The sequence below is a fragment of the Oryctolagus cuniculus genome, chromosome 11 (assembly GCF_051225735.1).
Source record: "Oryctolagus cuniculus isolate XC-2025 breed Fujian yellow rabbit chromosome 11, ASM5122573v1, whole genome shotgun sequence".
Classification (NCBI taxonomy): Eukaryota; Metazoa; Chordata; class Mammalia; order Lagomorpha; family Leporidae; genus Oryctolagus; species Oryctolagus cuniculus.
The window spans coordinates 105,039,165-105,057,988 of NC_142877.1; the positions used below are offsets into that span (position 1 = coordinate 105,039,165).

Genomic DNA, 18,824 nt, shown 5'->3' on the forward strand with positions numbered 1-18,824 from the left:
GAGGACACAAAAGGCAGCCAACATGATTGAAAAATCATAATCTGTAGGACTGGTATAATAATTCTTCACACATGGTTTCTTTAGAGGCCAGCTCACTGACGTTAGCAGAGAACAAGTAATTTTTTTTAGTTCTTTGCCAAAAATATGACAAAAAGTTATTTCTATGTTCCCTGGATACTCAGGCTATGTTAAAGCAGGGTCTTTAATTGGCATCTGTCACAGTTTTCTGTATAAGAAAAAGTGCTATCCAAAAGTACTTGAATTTAATATACGACAGAATATACAGGAAGAAGGGTAATTATCAGTGGTCACTTGAGGTCCATGTATCAGAGTTATTACTCATATAGTACACCATTCTGTTAAGCTTTGCATCTTTGTTTTATTTGTAGTCAAACAGACCTGGCTACACATATATATATATATATATATTTTTTTTTTTTTTTTTTTGACAGGTAGAATGGACAGTGAGAGAGAGAGAAGACAAAGAGAAAGGTCTTCCTTTTGCCGTTGGTTCACCCTCCAATGGCCGCCGCAGCCGGCGCATCGTGCTTATCCGAAGCCAGGAACCAGGTGCTTCTCCTGGTCTCCTATGTGGGTGCAGGCCCAAGTACTTGGGCCATCCTCCACTGCCCTCCCTGGCCATAGCAGAGAGCTGGCCTGGAAGAGGGGCAACCGGGACAGAATCCGTTGTCCTGATCGGGACTAGAACCCGGTGTGCAGGTACTGCAGGCGGAGGATTAGCCTATTGAGCTGTGGTGCCGGCCCTGGCTACCCATTTAATTGATGGGAAGGATAAAATATTTTCAATTTCAAAATAAGCTATGGGAATGAGCATTTCTAAAGCATACTCTACTTCATGCCTGGTTAGTTTCCCCAGGTCCAAGGTGCACAGCTGCTTAATGAACATTTTAATTAGTCATTTGGTGGCCTCTTTGTCCTTAGGTAATGGAAGTCACATTTCCCCAGGCCAACATCCACAGCTGGCAACAAACACATTAGAACCACCAAAACCAGAGATTATTCAATTCACATTTAAGTAAGCCAAAGAAAATAGAGCTTTAAAAAAATCTAAGTGTCCAAAGAGACTGTTCTGGCAAATATGGTTTCAAAAAATACAAGTCATTAGCTTCTTAATGTGGAAGTCGGACTTTCCCAATGCACAATTTATTACTGGCAAAGGATTCACAAAGATCTGCCAGTAAGAAGGGAGAATTGTTGGAAAAGTGATCTATGTACAAAATTCCAGTTAAGTTATAAAGGCAATATGTAATTTAGTAAAGGTTTGTGCTGCACTATTATGACAACAAACATTAAATCAGAATCATTATCTGCCACATTTGGAACACATCAGTGTTACTCATTGAAGAAGCTTGTGTAAAACTTGCTTTAAGAGGAAAAAAAAATTCAGAAAATGCCAGCAGGTGTTCCAGTAACATTCATTAATAACAGAATCTTACTTTGGGGATCAATTAATACATCATAAATTCAGAAGGAACTTTAGATCTTTTACGTAAAAAGGAATTGAGGCCCTGACAAGGAAAATCACCTGAACATGGTCACACAAGCAGTGTACTTGGCAAAGCTAAGAAACTACATTTTGCATCTCAACAGTACAGGGTAGAGATCTAGGTGTACTCCTAGACGTTCCAATTGTCTGTCTCTCAGAAGAACAGCTACTTTCTGGAACTGTAACCACTCTTATATCTGAAAGGTGTAACAATAACAAAAGGCATAGAAACCAAAAAGCAAGGTACTTCTTATTGCTCTGTGAACTGGTACTTGTGACAAGTGAAGAGATTATGTTGGTTTCTGTTCAAAGGAGTTTATATTAAATAGTTTTGATTATTAAGACTCTAAAATATTTACAGAAATGTGATAAGTAAGAAGGTAAATATAAAGGCTGTACATTCCAAGAGATAGCCAGGACCCATGAAGAGGAAGTTTTCACTGCAGTTTAGGGAGGCAACCAGAAAGATTATAATTCATTCTGATACCATGAGTTAAGTCAGGAAAAATAAACCTTGCTTTCATAGTCTGCAGGACCAACTATGTCTTCCTATCTGAAGTAAATGATGTAGTTTCCAAATTCTTGCACTTTGTAACAGAGAAGAAGCTGGAAAGATTTAAGAAACACTTTTCTACCCTCTGTCATATTATTATTTACCACTAATAGTAATTCAGGAAGCACATGAGACAAAAAGTTAAAAGATTGTTGAGGGGCTTCTTAAACACTGAGATGCTACTGAGTGGGAGAATATTATACTTTGGAAAAAAGAAACACAGCAGACGTGGAATTACAGATAGAAGACTCTACTGACGAAGTAGTAACTTATTTTTTTAAATGGCAAGAATCTACAGACAATTGAAAAATAAATGTCTTACTATTGTTCCTAGGAAGTGAGAAACCTGGGTGTACTAATTCCTTTTGTAATCTTAGGAATACACTTTCATGTTTCAGAATGTTATGCTCCTTTTTGTTAATATAAACTGTGGGGAGCAACTGGGAGCAACTCGTACTAGACTAGGTTACTGGAATTAAGACTTATTCTATGCATCTGCTTTCCCACAATATGGCGCTGAGAAGGGAAACAGCTTCTACACAGCTGCCTCCAGTTCAACCAATAAACTGTGGGACCTGCTCCTGATTGGAGGAGAGCAGCGTACTCGGCGTGTGGGCAGCCGAGTTAGGATTGGCGGAGGAGGACTATAAAGGAGGAGAGAGACGGCATGCACCAGGAACATCTATCTGAAGGAACATCTGAGCAGCCCCCAAGAGAGCCGGCCGGCGGTGTGCCGCTCCCCCGCGGAAGTGGGGAATGTGGCAGGGGGAACCGCCCTTCCACAAAGGTGGAAGGGACGGTAGCCAACCCGGGAAGGACCAGCAGCCAACCCGGGAAGAACCAGCAGCAAACCCGGGAAGGGCCGAGCAGACGAAAGAACAGCGCAGGGTCCTGTGTCGTTCCTCCACGAAGACGGGGAGCGACATAAACAATTCCCTAAAAGCTGGAATGTATGCTTCTAAAACTCAGAGTTGATAATCTGTAGTAAAATGGTAGTAAACTACTGAATATCACATCAATATACAAAGTAGAACTCCTTTGATGGATTATGCCGAAATCAGTCTTTCTCTAGATTAACAATTGAAATTAAATACTGAGAGGTGGATAAGCAAGAGAAACCTTAGCTAACCTCTCAAGTTGACAAAAGTTGGATATTTTATGAAATCTGCAGTCTTACTGGAAAAGTGAAGCTGCCCTCCAGAACTAGTTGAGGTGAGGCTTAGGATTAGTGATTAAATTTATTATTATTTTTTTTTTTACTATCTCTATTCCTCTGAATCATGTTTTTCCTGTCACACTCAAGAAACTGACCACTTTAGAATGAACTACTGATTAGAAGATTAACATAGAAAACAGGTTTCAGAGACTGCCACGGTAGGAAGGTCCCGGCCGCCGGATTTGAATCCGCCCCAGCGCAGGAAGAAGTCGGACTTGAATCAGCCCCAGCGCAGGTTCAAGTTCCCCCGCCCACCCCTCCGAGCTTCTCAATAAAGGACTTTGTTCTCATCAAAAAAAACAAAAAAAAAAACAAAAAAAAAAACAAAAAAAAACAGGAAGGTATACCTGGAGTGCAGACCTAAAATTATCTAGCATTTTCCTTCGCAGTATCTACAGAAATTGAATGATTCAATGGTACAGATTGTAACAAGTGCCTAATGGCTCTTCACCTCTGAAAGGCATTTTCTAAAGTAATGTGGTACTGTCATCTTTTCTTGCAGTTCCAAGTTTTGAAACTTATTTGTTTCAGAGGGAGAGGGAGAGGGAGAAGGTGAGGGGATAGAGAGAGAAAAACGGGATTTGATAACCTAGATGGCTACTAAGTAATTAACAGGTAGGTGTCATACACAGCATGGATTTGCTGGATGAAGGGAGGATTCATGTCCTGGGTGGGAAACAATGGGGCTGTGCGTGGTTTCATCAGGCTACTCTTAACAGAATGAAGCATAAAACTTACAAATTGTTTACTTTCAAAACTTTACTCGGTATTTTTAGAGTGACTGACTGCAGGTAATTGAAACCACAGAAAGAGAAACTGAAGATAAAGGGAGACTATTATATCAAAGTGATTCTAAGATACAATCTTTCATGTAAGATTTCAGGGCATTCTTAAAGATAGTGTGAAAAAGACTTTCCTATTTCAGGTAGGTTAGGTAAGATGAGACTAATATAAACATCCTTTATGAGTCATTTTGAATCTTCTGCTTTTGTGTGACTGTCATTTTTATAAGTCTATCTTTGAAGCATGGCCTTCCTGGGTTCTAGCTTTAAAAGTGTATTCATCATGATTCATAGGCAAACTAGCTTGACTTTATTCTTATTAAAAAGTTTTATACTTTTTATCCTAAAAGTCTAGTTTATTTCTTCTGGAGCCCAGACCCCAGGGTACTGACTGTCAATGAACAGTTCTAAAAGTCACAAACCTACTTCTTTCCATGGCTAGGGAAAGTGAATGTATTTTCTTTCCCCCTTTTGTTACCACTAAATGAGCCAATCTACTCTTTCAGGTAGTGAGAGAAAGTAGTCGTTTTTAAATTGCTTTGGTGATAAAACACCAAACTGAGAACAGGGACTGGTGGTGTGATGCAGTGGGTTAATCTGCCATGTGTGATGCTGGCATTCCATACTGGAGAGTCCCAGCTCCTGTGCTTTCAATTTAGCTCTTTGCTAATGTGCCTGGGAAAGCAGTGGAAGATGGCCCAAGTACTTGAGCCCCTACCACCCATGTGGGAAACCTGGCTGTAGTTCTAGGCTCCTGCCTTCAGGCTGGCCTAGCCACCAGCTGCTGCAGCCCTTTGGAGAATGAACCAGCAGGTGATCTCTCTGTCTCGTTATTCTGCTTTTCAAATAAATAAAATAACTCTTTTTTTTTTTTTAAATGCCATTAACAGTAAAACATTAACTGTTCTCCTTTAGTACTAGTACTTCTTTGGCCTGACAATAAAATAAAGGCATTGATATTTCGGTTAACAGAACAACGATGGTCAGCAGATTCTTTTATTTATTTATTTATTTGACAGGCAGAGTGGACAGTGAGAGAGAGAGAGAAAGGTCTTCCTTTGCTGTTGGTTCACCCTCCAATGGCCGCCGCGGCCAGTGCATCGCACTGATCTGAAGCCAGGAGCCAGGTGCTTCTCCTGGTCTCCCATGGGGTGCAGGGCCCAAGCACTTGGGCCATCCTCCACTGCACTCCCTGGCCACAGCAGAGAGCTGGCCTGGAAGAGGGGCAACCGGGACAGAATCCAGCTAGAACCCTGTGTTCCGGCGCTGCAGGCGGAAGATTAGCCTATTGAGCCGCAGTGCCGGCCAGCAGGTTCTTTTAACCATGATAATAGGACTTTCTATAAGAATGAAATTAACTTCTTAAGTCTTATTATGGACAACTACAAATATTCTGAAGTCATCTAATTTTGAAAGTCTAATCTGACATGGCCAAGAGAATTAAGTTCTATCTTACAAATCAAATCACTGTTAAATAAACAGTACAATAAAAATATTTTTAAAAAATATTTATGCTAGTATATGGGAATTAAGCTAAAGTAAATGATTTGCCAAATGAATAGTCCTCTTTCATTCTTTGCTGATTCAACCAAGATGTGCACTGAAAACTTTGTGTAAAGCAAAAACATTACATAAATCTATATTAAACTATGCAAATTTGAAGTGTGACTAATTGTAATTAGAAAGCTTTGACTTGAATTTTTTATCAGGATATTAACTAAAATCGAAAGGAAGTGAGAGAGCAGATAACTTGGTCACTCAGTTTGGCAGTTTCCTCAGATTGAAAAAAAATAGCAATGAAACTTCCAGGGTTAAGAATTTCAAATGAGGCTGCTGAACAGAGAAGACAGTCCAAATTAGCTTACCACTTGAACCATTTTGAGATATCTGGCATATCTTGGATCCTTGGCTACAGTTAAGATATTTTCTGCTGATACTTCATTTTCCTGTGGTCCACAGTCTTGTGTACTGTTCTGCTGTAGAGAGTATTTGGTGTAAATCTTTAGACAATTCACAAAAGGGGTCCATCAAATTACTTAAAAGGGATGTTTCTCTTTATAATTATACAGGAAAAAATCATGCTTCTGAATTAATTTAAACACCAGTAATTTAATTATTGGATGTATATTTCCAAATATTTACCAACACTTAAATATGACTTCAGAGGAAGCTATACTTAATAACCGTTCCTTAAAACACAATTATACTCATGGCATCAAAAAATTAAATTTTTGGTTCTCTTGTGCCCAGAATCTTCATACAAAATATGAATTATACAAGGATAACTATTAACTCTGACAGAGAACTTATAAGTATCTATCACCTATTGAACTCTTCATTTATTAAGTCACCTTATTCTAAATGGGTATGGCTGTTCTAACTTTTTAGAAAGCAATGCCTGCATAATTGGTGGGGAAGAACTAATTTCTCAGACGAAATTAGCTGGTTTTGTACTTTTCAGCTGCTGACAGAACTATCAGTGATAATGCTGTCCACACAGTGGTTAAGGTTAAATACTATATACTACTTACAATGAAGAACACTGGAGAACAGTGTTTTATAGGTTAAAAAATGCTTTCATTATACAGGCAGTCCTCAGTGTGCACGGTACTTTGTTAACTGATGTTTGGCCCTGTCTTTGCTTAAGGGCACAGGTAGGACTGCCAGTTTATAATACTTGAATTTTCTATCAAATTATAGATTTAGAATAACCTTGGTGAATCCATTCATTATCTGCACATAAACATCAAGAGAAATTTCTTTAACAAATGAAATCAATTGTATGTCCCTGTATTTATGATGAAATGCAGATAAATCAACATTTCATAATCTTCCCATAGTGTTTGGAATAAGGATGTGAATTTTCCTCAAATAATTCACATATAAATTTAACTTGTCAAAAACTCTGAAACAAAAAAGGCCTCCAATAACTTTTAGATTTTTCCTATGATATGATACTGTTAAGTATTACAAAAGTGAGTGTATATCTATATCTACATTCCTGTACATATATTCACCTGTAATATACATAAATAGAAAAATTCAAAACATTGTTAATTAAATACGAAAGTCAAACAGATCCAAGTATGTTTAAAAAAACTTATAGACATAAACTCATACATCAGCAAACTGGAGTAAACAAGAACTACATTCCAAACAGATTCCAAGTCAGCTGTTAACTTTGTCCTAAAAATCAATACCTCAGCAAGGTTTAATTATATAATGTCTTACACCTTTGCTATTTGAATAACCAACTAAATCCTGTTACATCTTTCAACTGTCCTTCATTTTATTTTCAAATTAATCTCAAGCTGTACAACTGGATGTTCTATTATGAATGATAAAATGTAAACCATGAAATTAAAGTTGCAAAAAAATCATTCTATAAAAATCTTTTTGACTCAAACATAGATAAGAGATGGTGATAAATGGTTAACTTTCTTTAACAACTGCATAATTCTTTAACTGACAATCGAGTTGATTGTAATGTAAATGGAAATTCTGTGTTAAGCCCATTTCAAAAATATTTCAATCAATAACAATGAAGAAAGGAATGTGAAGTAGACTTAAATATTATGAACATACTGAGTAGTTATTTTATTAATCTAATCAACAAGCAACTTTATCACATTTTTTAAAACTTGGAAAGCCAACAGACGGTCATAAATTCTCTAAGGGAATTAATCTTCAACTTTAGAATAAAATTGTCAGAGTTATACCAATTGCTTTTAACTTTGAAGCAAATTAAGAAATTCATCTGTGATTACTGTATTCAATTTGATGACTTTAAATAGGCAAAGACTAACAACAGCATAAAAGTTATAAAATAAAATACATATCATAGATGAAATTTATAATAGCACTTGGAGAAATTAATATTCAAAGTAAGACAGATAATACTTATAGAGCTATATGACAGTTTTATCTACCAAAGAATAAATACTAAGTAGAGTGGGAATATTTTCTTAATATTCTTTACAGATGTCTTGTTTTAGAAAAAAGGTGGTCGGGTCAGCACCATGGCACAGCGGGTTAACGCCCTGGCCTGGAGCACCGGCATCCCATATAGGCACCAGTTCGGGATCCAGCTGCTCCACTTCCAATCCAGCTCTCTGCTGTCGCCTGGGAGGACGGTAGAGTGTGTATGGCCCAAATCCTTGGGCCCCCGAACCCGTGTGGGAGACCTGGAAGGGGCTCCTGGCTGCTGGCTTCAGATCAGCACAGCTCCAGCCATTGCGGTCAATTGGGGGGTGAACTATAGGATGGAGGATCTCTCTCTCTTTCTCTCTCTCTGCCTCTCCTATCTCTGTGTAACTCTGACTTTCAAATAAATAAATAAATCTTTAAAAAAAAAAGAAAAGAAAAAAGGTGGTCTATATTTAATTCACAGAACCTTGTATAGTTAAACTTCTCTACAACATCTGAATTTCCACTTGTATATTATATACAAGTATACTGTATCACAATGGAATTTACTATATTAATTGAGGTTACGTTTTCTAATATCTAATTGTTAAGTAAATGATCATCTGATTTATTCCTTAAATGCAAACTATATCTAAATACAGTCATTCCTTGGTATCTAGGGGGGATTGGTTCTAGGAACTCTCATGGATATAAAAATCCGGGAATGCTCAAATCCTTTATATAAAATGTTGTAGTATTTACAAACAACCTATACAATCTTCTCATATACTTTAAGTCATCTCTAGATTATTTAAAATACCTAATACAATGTAAATAGCTGTTTATACTATGTTGTTTAGGGAATAAAGAAAAACTGCACATGTTCAGTACAAACATAATTAAATATTTTTGAACTACAAGTGGTTGAATCAATAGATGCAGAACCCATGGATACACAGAGCCCACTGTAAAAGGCATCTCCCACAGGGATTCACACCACACATCTTCATTATGTTTAATGAACTGAATATAGGTACTAGAGATGGCGTAGTGTAGTGTAGCAGGTATGAGCCAGATCTCTTGGCAACAGACTGCTTGGGTTAAAATACCTTCAGCCATTTATTTAACCCACTGTGTATCTCATTCGACTCACGTATAAAGTAGGATTGATAATACAGTACTTATATCATATGGCTGTTACAAAGATTACATGGGGGGGGGGGAGCCAATGTAGTCCATAAGCTGTACTTTGGAAATCTATATTCATTAAATAAAAGTTAAAAAAAAAAAAAAGCACTTACAAGTATGCAGGCCCTGGCAAATAGTAAGCATATTTTGAGTGTTAGCTATTATCATTACCAACATCACCATGATCTAAAAAATATCCTGTAAAGAGTACCTCTAGGCAAAAAATACAGAATTCAGTTATATAGGAAGTCACTTGCTTAGTACTGCTCTGGGACTATTTTAGTGAAGATTTTAGTTTGGATTTTATTACCCCACTGAGATACAGTAGAGATTGTCTATTTTCAGTGAACAATTTTTATTTTCTGAAATTAAAAGCAGTAAAATATGTAAAATTATACAGAGGCATAAATAGGATGATTCAAAAAATGAGCTTCAAAAACATACTTTGAAGACAATTGGTATTTCTATTACCTGTAACTCTCACATCTGAACAGCCTAAAACTACCTAGGGAACTTGTGAAAATGTAGATTCTGATTCAGCACTCTGGAGGGGGTGGTTCAGAGTCTTCATATCTAATAAGCCCTCAGGCGATGTCCTTGCAGCTGCTCTGAGTCATACTTTGAGTAACAAGGAGTTAGATGAGACCACAGAATTATTAATTGTACTGTGTATGATAAAAGCATTTACATAGAAGTTATAAAAGAAAATATCCAAACTTTTCAGAAATGGCTTATGGAATTATGCATGGGTAAAATGACATGATGGCTGAGATTCATTTCAGCAAGTGTCCAAAAAGATAGATGAAGCAACTGTGAAAAACAATCTTAACTGGTGAATTCAGGTAATGGGCATTTGAGCATTCATTTTTCTACTTTTGTGTATGTTTAAAAATTTTATAATCAAACATTTTAAAACTATGTTTCTCTTAAGAACTTAGATCGACTGATTTTAGTTTTTACAAACAAAGAAAATATTAACTTCAGGAAGCCCTTCAAAGTAACAAAATAAAAATAGCTTTTTTTCACCCTAGAAAAATTTTTCTCTTAAGATTTAATAATTTTAATAAAAAGTAAACATTTTTATTTAACTTCTTCCTCCAACCTGCTAGTTAGGTTTATCAGCTTCAATGAGAAGATCTGCTCATGTTTCTTGGAACTTAAATACTTACTTGTGATGGTTCTGAAGTGGCTTCAGAATGTGAATCATTTGTGACACCTAAAGGAGATACTTCAAATCTGACATCATCTAGGCCCGGGATAGAAGACAACTGAGAAAAGAAAACTAGTGTTGGTATATAAGGATAGCTTTAGGTGCATAAACACTGTAAATTTCTAGATGTGTATTTTCTAATAGTTATCTTAAATTTTAAGCCTATATAAATTTTATATGTTCATAAACTCTCATCTTTAATTTTCCATATCATAAACTCAAAGTGAAATATCCTGACAGATAAAATGTTTCTGAGGAATTTCTCAAAAAATTAACTTCGCTTTAATCATTCTTTTCTGCTAAGTTATTTTTAAAATATCTAGATTCTTATTGTGTAAGGACTGAGAGCACGAGGCTTTGTAGTCAGGTTGCCTAGGATTAAGCTCTAGTTCTACTGCTTACTAGCTGTAACACTGTGTCAACTCCTGAAGTCTCAGTTTGCGCACTTGTAAAGTAGGGATCAGAAAATTTGCCTTGCAAAGTTGTTTTAAAAATTTTTTGTTAAAAATACTTTGTAAGCGGGCTGGCGCCACGGCTCACTAAGCTAATCCTCCGCCTTGCGGCGCCGGCACACCAGGTTCTAGTCCTGGTCGCGGCGCCAGATTCTGTCCTGGTTGCCCCTCTTCCAGGCCAGCTCTCTGCTGTGGCCAGGGAGTGCAGTGGAGGATGGCCCAAGTACTTGGGCCCTGCACCCCATGGGAGACCAGGATAAACACCTGGCTCCTGCCATCGGATCAGCGCGGTGCGCTGGCCACAGCTCGCCGGCCGCAGCGGCCATTGGAGGGTGAACCAATGGCAAAGCAAGACCTTTCTCTCTGTCTCTCTCTCTGTCCACTCTGCCTGTCAAAAAATAAATAAATAAATAAATAAATAAATAAATAAATAAAATAAAATAAAATACTTTGTAAGCAAAAGGGCTTTGTTACATATTTTAAGTTTAAATTGTCTGATATATGACAAAACCTGTCTTTACATTTTAATTTATAACAGCTCATTCTTTTGTCTTTAATCATTTATTACTGAATGTTACTAAAATGTTGTTTCTCATACACTAAAAAATGGGCATGCCATCAGCACTTCAATCTGAAATGGGTAAGAATTTTAACCTGAAATAATGAAGCATTCCAGGTTAAATTTGCAAGATTCATGTTAACTCTTTTTTCTGATTTAATCTTGTTATCAATGATACACATTTTTCAGATATTTGGCTAACTTTAGGAATTAACTATGGCCATGGAAATATTGAACTAAAGTTAACTTGTTCATATGGTAACTTAACATTTGACCTTGTACTCAACCCCATAAGAATTCCTCAAACATTAAAGTGAGTCACATACTCATAATAAAGAAGGAAAAATCAACAGGAATAAGAGCTCAAGCAGCAATATTCATTGAGAACTGTTGACAGACGGCAGTACTTAACAATGTGGCTATGGCTCAGTAGTTTCAACTAGGTATGACTGCTAGGAGAATTTCTTGAACATGTTCATGGTCAGGTGCCCTGAATTTCAAGTTAGAGAAATGTTATAAGAGAAACACAGATGCCAAAGCCCATAACTCTACATTCTGATCCTAATTCTACAAATATTAATACAACTGTATATCCATTACTTTATAAACAGAAAAAACATAAGTACAATATGTTAAAAATAAAATCAAGAAAAACTAAATAGGTCACTGTTGTTTACAAAATCTTCAATTCCAAACAACAATCTGTTTCACCTGGTTATCTCTTAAAGTCGATGGCAAAACATGTACTGTTCCTTTAACACCTTTAACACGCACATGTTAAACAGCTGATATTATCTCTGAATTTTGTTCTGGAGACATTTAAAGTTTTATACAACTATTACTGTGTTATAAAATGATAAAATAATTTTGAATTTTCCATCAAATGAAGTGAACTATATAACAGTTCAATTGGTTAACACGTTATATAGATTATTTTTTGACTAATGAAAGGAATATTAATCCATGCGTATACTTCAATAGACTCAGCTAATGTTTCATAGTAATAAATACCATTTTCTTGTAATTATAATAAATTAAAAAGAAAATCCCACATTATTACACTTTACAGATGTTTACAGAGATAAACTGAATTCATTCTCAAATGCATTTAAAGTATGACTGAAAAAACTGACATACGCACTGCGAAGTTTATACTGTAAATTATTCAGAAATACAAACCTTTGCATCTAAAATGTTGAGAGTTGTTTCAATTTGCTGGATACGAAGAGAAAGGTTTGCCAGTTTCTGAAAAATAAAAATTTAGAGATAAGAATAAAGCCTTTGGGGCTAGCACTGTGGTGCAACGTGTTAAGTTGCTTTATGGAATGTTGGCATTCCATGTTGTAGTGTAGTTTGAGTTCTAGCTGCTCTACTTTGAATCCCGCTCCCCATTAAAGAGCCTGGGAAAGCAGCAGAAGATGGCCTAAGTACTTGGGTCCCTGCCACCCATGTGAGAGACCTGGATGGAGTTCCAGGCTCTTGGCTTCAGCCTGGCCCAGCCCCAGTTGTTGTGGCCATTTGGGGATTGACCAAGGGATGGACAATCTATCACCCTGACTTTCAAGTAAATAAAATAAATCTTAATAAAAAAGGAACAAAGTATTTGATTAAAATAAAAACTTTTTTTAAAAAGGTTTATTTATTTGAAAGGCAGAGTTACAGAGAGGCAGAGGTCTTCTATCCACTGGTTCACTCCCCAGACGGCTGCAACGGCTGGAGCTGTGCTGATCTGAAGCCAGGAGCTGGGAGCTTCCTCTGGGTCTCCTTTGTGGGTACAGGGGCCCAAGGACTTGGGCCATCCTCCTCCACTGCTTTCTCAGGCCTTAGCAGATAGCTGGATGGGAAGTAGAGCAGCTGGGTTTCGAACCAGCGCCCATATGGGATACCGGCACTGCAGGTGGTCGCTTTATACACTACTCCAAAGCGCTAGCCCCATAACACAAAATTGAAAATAAAAACCACCACAGTAAGTACTTGTCATTTTCTAATAAATTACTGTCCTTTTTACATGATCAGGAATGTGAACTCAAGTATTTAATTATCTTCATTAGAATGCTTCATGGGTATTTCATAAAATTATATTTACTGACAAGGAAAAGTCACATTTTCAGCTTTAGCAAACTCATAATTAATCAGTAAGCAATCAGAATATCAACTCAACTCAGGAAATCTTTGGGTCATTGCTGTACCCCCAGTTCCCAGAACAATACCTGATACTTAATAGGAGCTTAATAATTACTTGTTGATGAATGAAGGAATTTTTCATTGAAAACAAGAATAAAAAATTGCCAAGGCAGCCAGGAACAGGATCTACCTTTGTAAATTACTTAGACATAAGCATTCTACAGTTCATCTCAAATTCAAATGTTTCAAATTTGAGAAGTAAAAGAGTAATGTAAAATATTAATATAAAATTGGAATATAAGCAATTAATTTTGAAATTAGAAAATTAGAGTATTTAAAAAGTAGAAAGAAGTAATCTACCATAAAAATCCAAGATAAACCAGAACAAAGACATTACATGCTCTCGTTACTCACATGATTAAATCACACACACACACACACACACACACACGGGTCCTCAAAAAAGTTCATGGAAATGCAAATTATGAAAAAACTATGCACAGATTTAAAAAATTTTCACCAAAATAAAATTTTCTTTTAATTTCATTTTTCACGGCCTTTCTGAAGTACCCTCATGTGTGTCTGCGTCTGTGTGTGTATCCCACACAGATAACATCATAAAATATGATCCATAATAACATTTATTTAAAACCTCCTAATCGTAAACATTATTATACTTAGTCACACAGTCCAAGAGCAGTTGGCCAGTTTACTACTTGGCGGATACCCAGCATTCTGACTGCTTTCTAGGTTATTATCAAGATTCTAACTAACAAGCAGGACTTCAACATCCTAAGAAATGGTCATTTTGTCTGCAATTACAAAGAGGATAAAACCTGAAAGCAGCCACAGAGAGGGCAGTACTTCTTTAAAGGACACTTATTTTTATTTGGGCACCTTGATATTCAGAAAGCTATAATCTAAAAAGAAAACATTAGAATCTTGTTTTGATGACATCAAAGCTAAGTTTAACCTTCACTGTTACAATTTGTACAGGTTAAGCCTTTTATATAAGCATTAATAGAGGTTAATAAAATACATTGTGGCTGGTGGTGGGCATTTGACATAGTGGTTAAGAAGCTTCTTGGGACGCCTGTATTCTATACTGAAGTGTTTAGAGTCCAAGCTCTGTTTCTAATGTGAACTTCCTTACAAAGTGCAGTTTGGGAAGCAGCAAGTGATGGCTCAAGTATTTGGGTTCCTGTCACCCTAGTAGGAGACTTGGATGGGGTTTTGGAGTCCTGGCTTCAGCCTGGGCTAGCCTTGGCTATTGTGGGCACTTGGGGAGTGAACCAGTCAATGGAAGATCTTCACCTATTTCAGTCTCTGTCTCTCTGCTTTTAAAGCAAATAAAAAGTTTTAAAAATGTACCCAAAAAAATCAGCTCAAATGGATTAAAGCATAAGACCTGAACTACAAAACTGCTAGAAGAAAACAGGGAAAAAGCACCAAGACACAGGCATGGGCAATGATTTTCTGGATATGAACTCAAAAGAACAGACAACAAAAGCAAAAATAGACAAATGGGCTTATATCAAACTAAAAAGTTTCTGCATGGTCAAGGAACCCATCAAAAACAAATAAACTATACAGAATGGGAACTATATTTGTAAATCATACATCTTCTAAGGGGTTAATATCCAAAATATATAAGGAATTCTACTAACTCAATAGCAGGAAAAGATAACCCTATTAAAAAATGGGCAAAAGACTTAACATTTCTCAAAAAAAGACATACAGTCAATATAAAAAAATGCTCAATATCACAAATCATCAGGGAATTATAAATTAAAACCACAATGAGATATACCTCACACTTCTAAGAAGAGTTATTATCATAAAGATGAAAAATAACAAATATTAGCACAAAGATAGAAAAAAGGGAACCTTATATACTACTGCTGTGAATGTAAATTAGTACAACCATTTTGGGAAACAGTGTGAAGATTTCTCAAAAAATAATAAAAAATGGGGCTACCCTATGACCTAATAATCTCACCATTGGGTATACACCCATAGGATATGAAATCAGTATGAGGAAAAGCTATCTACCCTTCCATGGTCATAGCAACATTATTCACCTTAGCCAAGATATGGAACCAACCTATATGTTCATCAAGGAATGAAGTTTCAAAGAAAATGTGGCACACATACACCTTGGAGTACCATTCAGTTTTAAAAGAAATCTTGCCATCTGTGACAACATGGATGAACCTGGAGAAAACTATTTTAAGTGAAATCAACCAGGCACTAAGAGACAAATACCCACATGATCTTATTTATACAAGGCTGAATGTAAAAAAGGTGAACACAGAGAGAGAGTAAAATAGGAGGATTGGGAGACACTGATCAAAAGATCTAAAATTTCAGTGAGACAAGAGGAGGAAGTTCAACAGATCTATTATACATCATGGGGAATGTAGTTAATAACAATATATTATACTCATGAAAATTGCTGAGTAGATTTTAAAGTGTTCTCACCAAAAGAAAGGATAAGTGTGTGAGGTAATACATACATACATAGACAGTTTGATTTAGCCATCCCATGATGTATACAAATACCAAAACCTCATGTACACCATAAGAACATATAACTTTTGTCAATTAAAATAATATTATCTTTCCCCTTAAGATAAAAAAAAAAGGAGAAGAGGCAATGGACTACCTTTAAACTACATGAGCTTTTGGTCAACAGACTTTTCTCTAGAGTTTCAGGAAGTATTAAGAAATGGGATACCACTAGAACAGTTGCAAGAGAAGTTGAAAGAGGAACAGAAAGAGTGACTCACAAGGCTCTCATCAATGAGATTCTTGTTCACTTTGTCAGAGACTCATTCCGCAGGAACTGAAAACTGGTAGGGGTGATCCCTGCCTCAGGGCAACACAATCAAGTTGCTTTCATAGGTGTGTTGCTTGTTTTGCTTTTTTTTTTTTTTTTTTTTTTTTTTTTTTTTACAGGCAGAGTGGACAGTGAGAGAGAGAGAGACAGAGAGAAAGGTCTTCCTTTGCCGTTGGTTCAACCTCCAATGGCCGCTGCGGCCGGCGCACTGCGCTGATCTGATGGCAGGAGCCAGGTACTTCTCCTGGTCTCCCATGGGGTGCAGGGCCCAAGCACTTGGGCCATCCTCCACTGCACTCCCGGGCCACAATAGAGAGCTGGCCTGGAAGAGGGGCAACCGGGACAGAATATGGTGCCCCGACTGGGACTAGAACCCGGTGTGCTGGCGCTGCAAGGCAGAGTATTAGCCAATTGAGCCGTGGCGCCTGCCTTGCTTTTCTTTTTTAACCAGGACTACAGGGATGGAGCATTTGTTCCTCTCTGCTAACAGTCCTGAGATGGTTTCTGGGCCTATTAATACAAAATGCAGTGAATTGAATGCCTTTCTTTATCGATTATCTATTTCATTTTCTTTTGTCTTAATGGGAAAGCAGAAAACATTTTGATAACTAGTGGCTAGCATTGTCAAACAGCAGGTTAAGCCTCTCCTTGGGATGCTGGCATCCTATATTGAAAGCCAGGTTGAGTCCTGACCCCTGCACTTCCCATCTAGTTTCCTGGTAATGCTCCTGGGAAGGCAGCAGAAGATGGCCCAAGTACTTGGGCCCCTGCACCCATGTGGGAGACCCGGATGGAGCTCCTGGCTTCAGCCTGGCCCAGACCTGACTGTTGTGGCCATTTGGGGAGTGAACCAGCAGATGGAAGACCTCTCTCCTCCTCTGTCTCTCCTTCACTCTTTGCCACTCTGCCTTGCAAATAAATAAATAAATAAATAATCTTAAAACAGTTTTCCTGTCTCCATGCAGCTTTTATTAATAAAAATGCAGCTATCACAAATTCTATTTGGTAAACCTTTACGTTTTTTATAAGACAGAATGTTCAACTGACTCACTTGTGAATTATCTAAGTACTATGATTTAGTTTTCTTTTTCTTTTCTTAAACTCAATTTCAAACCATGTTTCACGTGTTCCTCCCCATGTTTTTTAGTTTTTTTAAAAGACAGCTGTAACTGGGTACTGAATCTTCACTTCTCAAGTCATTTGCAGAAAATGTTTTTACTCCTAAAATGAGATTTGACACCAAAGTTATGTTTCTGGGCTACCACCCCTTAGCCATCTTTTGGATGAAGGAATGTAAAATAATTTTATTATAAACAGAAACAATGTGTACTCTCAAATATAAATCTTTGGGTAGGAGAACAAATAGCTTTGCAAATAAAAGATGGGGATTCTCTTTTGTTCTGTTTAATTTCACTAAGCTGGATTTAACTCTCACTCAAAGGTCTCTGGATCCCAAGCTCAGCAGAGGTAGGTACAGGACTGAGCCTAACAGAATCAAAGAGGATTTGCTGTGTGATGGGAGGTCACAGTAGATGAATGCAGAGACTGTAGCTCGTGTTTTCCTCCATTTGTCAACCGCAGAAGGGCAAAGAGACGGCTACACTATGCCACAACCCAGTATCACAGGACCTACCTCCTCACACACTGTCGAAAAGCGGTTGAGGAACTGTACAGTGTGCACCACAAACTGGTTAAGAAATGCCACCGTTCTTTTCTGTTGAATAGCTGGCACCTGTGTTACGTAAAAACAAACATGATTTGGCAGGAGGAACGTAGATCGCCCAATCCCTTCAGACATCATAGCGGAACATTTTGCGGTGTGATATGAATTTCTTGGACTATGAATAGTCATTAGCTTGTTTTCCCAAACTGTGGGTGGGGTGTCACCTGCAGAAACATTTTTACAACGCGCCCTAGATTCACGAGCACGGATTTTTAGCAGGTTAAACCAACATATATAAATACACAAAACCTGGGATTAGATAAAAGAGAGGTTAAAGGTCGCAACCAGTCTGTCTCCGGCGGGCAATGACACAGGAAGTGAGAGCTCACAGAGGACCCTCATCAACTAAGTCAACTCGAGAGGGTCCCTCTTCAAGGAAAGTGATTGTGGCACTCAGCCTCCTAAGTCAGCCGAACAGGGGCCCAGGGCCAAGATAGGGCCTGGAGAAGTGGGGTCTCCCGGGGAACCGGACGTCCCTTCCCCAGCCCCCTCCTCCCCAGTCACCGGAAGTTCATCTCGGTCTTCTACAAACCTTGGTCAGGTCTATGCCCGACCCCATGAGTGGAAGCCCATCCTCATCCATCTCCTCGGCGGGCGGGGGGACCCAGGCTCACCCACACACCCCTCCCAGAAGGGCCCCGCCCAACCCGGTAATCGCGTCGCAACACCTCCTCAAGTCCCCGCCTCCGTGGCCCTTCCCACCGGAAGGAAACCCCTCCGCTCGCCAATCACAACCTCGGCTCACGGAAAGCCCGCCCACTTTCG

General features: G+C 37.9%; 1 protein-coding gene across 3 annotated transcripts in view; it reads right to left on the bottom strand.

Moving 5' to 3' along the window:
- The window catches only part of WASHC3 (WASH complex subunit 3), a 40,425-nt gene extending 21,717 nt beyond the window's left edge, over positions 1–18,708 (bottom strand). The window contains exons 1-5 of one of the 3 annotated variants that reach the window (XM_008256980.5): positions 18,592–18,708; positions 17,970–18,068; positions 12,553–12,618; positions 10,322–10,420; positions 5,924–6,031 (exon numbers count right to left, since the gene is read on the bottom strand). In XM_008256980.5, coding sequence (XP_008255202.1) covers positions 5,924–6,031; positions 10,322–10,420; positions 12,553–12,618; positions 17,970–18,068; positions 18,592–18,642 — 423 coding nt within the window. In that variant the 5' untranslated portion in view covers positions 18,643–18,708. Of the gene's footprint in view, positions 1–5,923; positions 6,035–10,321; positions 10,421–12,552; positions 12,619–17,969; positions 18,069–18,591 lie in introns of all 3 variants that reach the window. The other 2 variants (XM_002711226.6, XM_089308885.1) reach the window with 2 other exon arrangements.
- Between the last annotated feature and the right edge of the window lie 116 nt (positions 18,709–18,824).